Source organism: Chrysochloris asiatica, unplaced genomic scaffold, assembly GCF_000296735.1.
Source record: "Chrysochloris asiatica unplaced genomic scaffold, ChrAsi1.0 scaffold00094, whole genome shotgun sequence".
Lineage (NCBI taxonomy): Eukaryota > Metazoa > Chordata > Mammalia > Afrosoricida > Chrysochloridae > Chrysochloris > Chrysochloris asiatica.
In genome coordinates this window covers 12,208,662-12,217,367 of record NW_006408612.1, presented here as the reverse complement: position 1 = coordinate 12,217,367, position 8,706 = coordinate 12,208,662, and the positions used below count along the sequence as shown (strand labels likewise).

The window sequence follows — 8,706 nt, the reverse complement described above, 5'->3', positions numbered from 1 at the left end:
AGTGTATGCCAGTGATTGTCCAGTGTATGCCAGTGATTGTCCAGCGTATGTCAGTGATTGTCCAGTCATTTCCATCTCATGGTGACAGTCTCACGGTGACCCCATGCGTGCCAACCCAATCCACAGGATTTTCAGTGATTGTTGTTTTGGAATTAGGTCACCTGGCCTTTCTTTTGAGGTGCATGTATGGACTTTACTGTCAGACCTCCTAGTTAACAGCCAAGCTCTTATCCCTTGCATCACCCAGGAATACCTTAATACAATGAACCTGAGAGAACATAATTGTTGGAGAATGAGTACAGGGGGTTCAGAATCTCTTTCCATTCTCTATATGTAGGGGTTCACATTTGTAATTGTGAAGGGTATAGTCAAGCAATTAATGAGTATCAAGCTGGGAAATCAATCAATCAACAGGCCGATTTTAGATAATTAAGAATGTTTAAAACTGAATTTATCATATGGAGGAAATGGATATGTGTTAAGCTCCTGCTTAGCTCTTCATTATTTGGAAATGTTCCTCCTTCCAAGTTGTAGATCAGTTAGCTGCCCAATTTCAAGTGTAATTACTTATGATAATTTAAAATAGAACAAATAGAAAATTGGAAAAATAAAAGTTGGATCCTTTAATTTTATGTTTCCTTAGATTACATCTTAAAAATACATTTGTTTTGCATATAGATATGGGTGAAATTGCAACTGGTGCACATAGTTTCTATATTTTAGATGCTTGTTTTTGTATTTGTATCACACTTGCATGGTTGTTATATCCATTTAAAGGAATCAATATAAAATTAAAGAACTTTGAATTGGAGATTTATCAGTTAGAACTTACAGGTCATTCGAATATCACCATCTTATTTTATAGATGAGAGTCCAGGTATGGCATTGTAAGAGAAACACTAGACTGCTAACCACAAAGTCAGCAGTTCAAACCCATCAGTCACTCCGAAGAAATCCTATACAGGATTGCTGAGTCCAAACCAGCTCAACAGCAATATTTTATAGATGGAGAAGCTTGGTTAAATCAAGTACCTGGACCAGGATTGAAAAACACATTAGTGACACTCAGTTGAAGTAATTTTTCTCGCTGAGAAAACTATGAAAACAAATTGCTGTTACTGTTAAGTACCGTGCAGTTGGCATTGAATCATAGCAACCCTGTATAGAGTTTCTGTGGCTTTAAATCTTTAAGGGAGCAGAAAGCCTCGTTTTTCTCCCCCAGAGCAGCCAGCAGGTTTGAACCGAGCATCTTGTGGTGTACAGTCCAGTGCTTATTGTATGGAGCTATCACGCTCCCATAAAATTTCATAGATATGCTTAGAATGCAGCATTTTTCATTCTTACCATCTGGGACATATGCACATATACTGAAGATTTACTATGAGCTGATAATCAATGCAACTGGATGATACATGGCATTTCATTATTTACATATCTGAAACGGACCCTGGTGTGGTGCTTAGGATCAGTTCAAACCCACCAACTGCTCCTTGGAAACGCTATACAGGGTCGCTATAAGCCAGAACCGACTCAACGACACTTAATTTTGAAATGGTCTGTTCTAAAAGGTGTAAAAGAGAAAATGGTTTGACCAATAGATGGCACTGCATTGTCACCTTGGAAGCATGTTGTTCGATGGTGGATTGAATGTTTTAGCTTATCAATTTAAGATATTCTGCTATTTTATTAGATGCTTTTATAAAAATTAAAAGTTTTTTTCTTTTTATAAGAGTAACTTTTACTTTAATATATTTATTAGATTTGTTCAGGTGCTACACAATTAGGTCATAAATGTCTGATCTGGTGATGTTATTGTTGTCAAATATGGTTGCATAGGTTGTGACTCATAGCACACCCTCTATAGGGTTTCCAAAGAGTAGCTGGTGGGTTTGAACTACTAACTTTGAGGTTAGCAGTCTAGTGCTTATTCTGCATTGCCTCACCAGGACTGCAATGTATTGACAGAATTTGGAAAAAACACTTTTGAATACACTATTTTTGTGTTAAAATATTCTTTTATGTATTAAATATTAGATTCTCCATAAAATCATAATGTACAAATAAGGCTAATGGCAAAACTAAATTTCTAAGTATATTCAGTACTAATGTACAGAAAAATGAAGCTCTTATTAATATGTGTTTCATTGTCAAAGAGTGTCAATTAAAAGCTGTTTGGTTTCTGAATACTAGGTAAGCGCAACAAAGTTTTTTTAAGATACATGGAATATAGTGATCGACAGTAAATGCAACAGTATTTTAGTTTAATAATAAATGTAATTTTATCTTTTGGGTCGGGGTAAGTGGGTGACAAAAATGTGTAGGAATGTAAGTCTCTGAAGCATGTATCAGGCTCTGTTGGTGTGTTATGCTCCACAATAAGCAGTACAAAGTGTCTGTATGAAAAGTCAATAGTTATTTCTACCCAGCGTGCTTTCTAAACCGTAACCTAAGTGTGTCGGCAATGTTGCTTTCCTGTTAGATTGAGTGTCTTATGTCATGGTATAAATATCCATCATTCCACTGGCTGTGCATCTCTGTCAACTTTAGTATCTCTCTTGATTGCCTCTGTCTTGATATGTGGCCATTCAAGTTCATTTCTTATCTATTGTCTTAATCCAAAATCTGAGCGTTAATTTTTTTTTTTTTTAAAGTGCTTCCATAAAAGAATTGTCCATCCAGTTACATATGTACAAAGACCAGGGAACGGCCATACGTGAAGTAAATGCAGCCTTGTTCACCCAAGGATCTATACATTCTGTGTTCCTCCTTTTCCAGGGAAAAAGCATTTTAATTTGTTTTAAGTTAGGCCTCTCTGCACAGCCCTCTTTTGTCCACCAACCACACAAGGCTGGGCACTTCACAAGTTATGATTCTGCCCTTTGAATCAACTGCCAAATAGGCAGATTCTGGCCTTCACTGCCCCAATGTATTCACTAATGTGCGAACATGACTTCCAGAATACATGCAATGGGGTATACTCACTAACTTTGAAAAAATAAAATCACAGAAAGGCTGTGCTCAAAGAGATGAGGTGAGGTCTGGGAGTAGTTTTCTACACTGGAAGCTTGTCTTTAGAGACATTTTGGCCCCCTCCTGTGCATCATCAGAGTCCTGGTGTGGTGCTGCAGGATAATGTGCTGGACTGCAAGATGGGCTGATCAAACACCAGCCACTCCTTGGAAACCCTATACAGGGTTACTGTGAGTCGAAACTGACTCGATGGTACTTGTCACCAACTTAACGCCATGTGCATCATCAGTCTAGAAGCTTAAAAGGACTCTCCAAAGTCTGGAGTACTTTATAACAGTTATTGGGGCCTCAGTGTGTATGCATGGAATGGGCCTTAATGCATAGTCAGTGACGGATTAGATCACTGAATATACATGGCTTTCTATCATGCTCCTCTCCCCACCTCACCCTACCCTACCATTATTCCTTCCCAAAGCTAGTTAGCCAGATGTAATCCTTGGACTACCCCTGTTGCCCAGCTGTTTTAAAGAACACAATCTCCTAGGACTGCAGGGCCAAACAGAGATCTTTATCTCGTAATGTATGTCAAAGAGTTATTGTTTTTGAGAGAAGAGGGAAAAGAAAGAGTGTGGAAGCAGGATGGAGGAGTGAGGAGAGCACAGCAGCTCCAGACCAGTGGAGTGGACGGTGTGGACACAAAGCCAGCAGCCTCTGGAGAGGGATGCAGGAGTGCTGTTTTCTCTCAGGGTAGACAGAGTTCCAGGACATAGGCGATTTTGCTCTTGGTGGCAGTGAGTAATTTAAGTAATTTCGCCTTAGAAAAATTTACAGGAATGTTACTCAGTTTATCTGGAGAAAATATCAGGTATGATGTAGTCCACCAGGAGCTAATTTGATCCTTAATTTTTACTGGGCAACTCCTCAATTACAGGAATGGTTTGCAGTATATGTGGAGCTCAATCAACAGATTGCTGCACTCTTGAATGCTGGGGATGAAGAAGATCTTGTGGAATTGAAATCACTGCAGCAACAACTGAGTGATGTTTGTTATCGACAAGCCAGTCAGCTGGAATTTAGGCAAAATCTGTTACAAGCAGCTCTCGAATTTCATGGGGTCGCCCAAGATGTAAGTGTCTACTCTAATTGCTTTTCTTTTCTTCCAATGAGCTGAACACTTGTCTACACATAAATTTTGCATGCAGGTTTGCATGCCTCCTAATTATTTTTCTGAAACAATAAAATAATTTACAGGTGGGGAAAATGAAATCAGATTCTTTGATTATTCTTTAATTTTTATTTTGAAACCATTCTGCATGCAATTGAACCTTTTATTTTTCTAAATCATGTGTCTCAACTAGTAGGCGTATTTCAGATATTTCTGGTTAATCCTTTCTTAGATTGAAGTAGGGATTTCTATGTTTAATTTCTTACATTCTAACCTGGGGACACCCTATATTGTCTTCCTGGAGCATGCCTTTGCATATTCTGCCCACCAGCTAACATGTGTTTCTAATTCTCTGTCCTTGTCTTTTAACTACTAGTCTTTTCAAGTACAATTGTGATAACCTCATTAGCTATAAACCTCATTAATCATGAAACACTTTCGATGCTGATTACATCAGGGTTATCTCTTTTGGTGTCCCTCTGCTTTAGTTGTCTCAGCAGTTGGATGGCTTATTAGGGATGTTGTGCGTAGATGTAGCACCAGCTGATGGAGCATCGATTCAGCAAACTTTAAAACTGCTTGAAGAGAAGCTGAAAAGTGTTGGTAAGCAGATTTTAAAAATGCTGAAACATAAAGGTTTTTCTTTTTTTAAGTATCATTATTGTGGTTAGATAATTAAGTCAACTTAACTGAACTAATGAAAATTACTTACAAGGGAAAATAGTATAGAAGATATTAGTCCCTAGAGGGAAATGTAGTCTATGCTAAAACATTTATTTTTCATTGTTGGTTGGTCCCTCCTCCCTTTATTGGGCCTTTAGTTTTCCTTGTTTGCCCAGTTGCATGTCTTGCATATATTATGAACAGTTACTTGTAGTGCATGCATAAACTGTAATTTAGCTGTGTTCTGTGGTAAACCCTGTATGCCCCCAATGTGTTTTATGCAGTGATTTTTTTGTTGTTGCTATATCCTAACCTTGTGAATGAAGAGTTGGTTTGGTTCTGTGCATTTGTCTCTCCAAGGTTACATGCTCTCCAAGTGGAGAATGGTCCAGTTCATCAAGCTAGTTCTGTCATTTGACAGCAAAATCTTTCACATTTTTCTGGAGTAGGGAATTCAGTGAACTTCTCTAGATCACAACTGGAAAGATTGATTTGCTGTTGTTAGGTGCTGTCCAGCCGGTTCCGACTTGTACCAACCAACCCTGAGCACAACAGATCGAAACACTGCCCAGTCCTGCACCATCCTGACAGCTGCTAACCTTGAGCCTATTTCTGCTGCCACTGTGTCAACCCATCTCATTGGGGATTTTCCTTTTTTTCGCCGACCCTCCACTTTACCAAGCATGATGTTCTTCTCCAGGGACTGGTCCCTCCTGATAATTTGTCTGAAGTATGAAACACAAAGTTTTGCCATCCTGGCTTGTCAGGAGTATTCTGGCTGTACTTCTTCCAACACAGATTTGTTTGTTCTTAAATCATATAAGTGTCAGATTCAAAGTGGCTAATACAAGTACATTTCAGCTTATAATGCCTAGGATATTGATCTTTATGTGTGCCATTTCATTTTTGACAACTTATAATTTTCCTACATTCATATTTTCTGCATTTCATGTTCCGATTATTGATAGATGTTTACAGCCATTTCTTCTCATTTTGAGTTGTACCCCATCAGTAAATGAAGCATGATGTCATTCTGTGACCATTACCTGGAGAAAGACATCAAGCTTTACTCCATATGTCATCACAGTCAACTCAACTTTGAGGAGGCAGCTCTTCCTCGGTTGTATTTTGAGTGCCTTCCAACCTGAGGGGCTCATCCTTCAGCACTACATCTGACAGTATTCTGGTGCTCTTCATCTTGTTTCAACGTTCAATATTCTAGTGCTGTCTGTCACTGTTTCCCTGTTATTCATATGGTTTTCATTGGCAAAGCATTCAGAAACAATCTGCCTTTCCTTCTTCCTAGTCTGTCTTAGTCAGGAAGTTTAGCTGAAATCTGTCTATCATGGGTATACCCTGATGGTGCTTAAAATACGGTGTCATAGCTTTCAGATCACAACACACAAGCCACCACAGTGTGACTAACTGACAAACAACTGATGTGGAGAGATTGATAGTGGATGTGAAAATGGGGAAGGAGCTTGTATTGAGAGAAGGGGGGAAGGGCAAGGTGAGGTGGAGAAGTTGTTGTTGTTGTTGTTGTTAGGTGCCATCGAGTTAGTGCCGACTCATAGCGACCTTATGCACTGCAGAACGAAACACTGCCCAATCCTGGGCTAACCTCACTACTGTTGCCACGCTTGAGTCCATCGATCCTGCCACTTGGACAATCCATCTCATTGGGGGTCTTCCTCTTTTTTCTCTGACCCCTCCATCTTACCAAACATGATACCCTTCTCCAGTGACTGGTCCCTCCTGACAATATGTCCGAATTATGAGAGACAAAGTTTGGCCATCTTGGCCTCCATGGAGCACTCTGGCTGCACTTCTTCCAAAACGGATCTATAGGTTCTTTTGGCAGCCCATGGCACTTTCAATGTTCTCCTCCAACACCATAACTGAAAAGCATCAATTCTTGTACGGTCTTCCTTATTCACTGTCTAGCTTTCTCATGCATATGAGCTTATTGAAAATACCATGGCTTGGGTCAAGCTGACATCTTTGCTCATCCAACACTTTAAAAAGGTCTTGTGCAGCAGATTTGCTTAATGCAATACGTTGTCTGATTTCTTGACTGCTGCTTTCGTGAGTGTTGATAGTTGATCCAAGAAGAATGAAGTCCTTGACAGCTTCAATCTTTTCTCCACTGATAAGAATGTTGTTTATTGGTCCAGTGGTGAAGATTTTTGTTTTCTTTACATTGAGATGTAATCATACTGAAGACTGTGCTCTTTAATCTTCATCAGTAAATGTTTTAAATCCACTTTACTTTCAGCAAGCATTGTTGTATCACCTGCATATTGTAGGTTGTTAATGAGTCTTCCTTCAATCCTGATGCCACGTTTATCTTCATATAAGCCAGCTTCTCGGATGATTTTCTCAGCATACAGGTTGAATAAGTGTGGTGAAAGAATGCAACCTTTTCGCACACATTTTTAAATTTTCAACCATTAAGCAGCAATTTAAGGCAGAGAGTAGCAAGTGGCATTCTGTGATTGAGTTAAATTAATTACTGAAAAGGACCTTTGGGAATTGGTTTGAAAAATCACATTTGATTTAGCATTTACACGTGACTGACACTTTTGTGTTTTAACAGATACTATGCATAATACGTGTATATGATATTTAATATACCAAGTGAAACTTATTTTTAAACATCAGAAGTTTTCTTGAGTCACATTTTTCCTTGAAAAATAATGAAGAATTCCTGTGTGTGTGTGTGTGTATATATACATATAAAATTTAAAGTATTGTAAACATATACCCTATATATTATTGTTTCCTATGGTATATATAAGGAGCTCTGGTAGCGTAGTGGTTACGAATCGGGCTGCGAACCGGAAGGTCAGCAGTTTGAAACTACCAGCTGCTCCGCGGGAGAAAGATGAGGCGATCTGCTCACGTAAAGATGTACAGCCTCGGAAACCCTATTCAGGGTTGCTATGGGTCGAAACCGACCCGATGGCACTTAACAACAACAACGACATGGTATATATAACGTTGGGCTGCCTAGCTTAGGGTTAGCAGTTCAGAACTACTAGCAGTTCCATAGGAGAAAGATGAGGTTTTCTGCTCCCATAAAGATTTATAGCCTCGGAAATCCTGTGCAGGGTCACTATGAGTCAGAACCAACTCCATGGCTCATAACAACAACAACAACGGCATATAAGCTAGAACAGTACCAATAAATACTCAGATAGTCAGCACTCTGTTAACACTCATGGTACATTACATGAGCACTTTAAAATCGTGTAACTTTGGAACATTTTTCCTTATTTTACTTTCAAAGATATAGTGAATTAAGTAAGTACAAATTCTTCTAAAATTTGAAGATAAACACAGGATGGGATTTTTTTTGCTCAATAGCTTTAAAACTACCGTACATGACTCCAGTTGTTTGTTTTTTTGTTTTGTTTTTTCACTTTAAACAAAACATTTGCTTTGTTCTCCTAAAGCCTTTTTGAACTACATAAAAGCAGAGATGGGAAATGTTGAAAAGTCTTACCAGTTAAAATAGAAATTGTCACATTTTCTTCCTGCCTTCAGTTTTAAACATAATTATTATCTATGTAAATTTGTCTTTTGGAAATTCTTATCAGGAAGAAATTTGCCATGAGAGAGCTTTAACTTGAGCCACATTTAAAGGTAGTTTATTACCTAAAATGTTCAGAGGACTTCACCCTAAGACAGTTTAATATACAAAGCTGTTTTACTTGAAATCTAAGTACAGCATGTACTGAGAGAATTTATTTGAGGGAGGAAAAGCACCTTAATTGTGTAAGAGATTAAATCTAGTAACTTTTTTTTTTTTTAGATGTGGGATTGCAAGGATTACGTGAAAAAGGTCAAGGTCTTCTGGATCAGATCTCCAATCAGGCATCTTGGGCCTATGGAAAGGATGTAACCAT

At 38.5% G+C, this 8,706-nt stretch overlaps 1 protein-coding gene across 1 annotated transcript in view; it reads left to right on the top strand.

The window, feature by feature from the left end:
- The window catches only part of SESTD1 (SEC14 and spectrin domains 1), a 79,647-nt gene that overhangs the window by 59,702 nt on the left and 11,239 nt on the right, over positions 1-8,706 (top strand). The window contains exons 10-12 of the mRNA XM_006866704.1: positions 3,902-4,096; positions 4,624-4,738; positions 8,613-8,698. Of these exons, the coding sequence (XP_006866766.1) occupies positions 3,902-4,096; positions 4,624-4,738; positions 8,613-8,698 (396 nt within the window). The remainder of the gene's footprint in view (positions 1-3,901; positions 4,097-4,623; positions 4,739-8,612; positions 8,699-8,706) is intronic.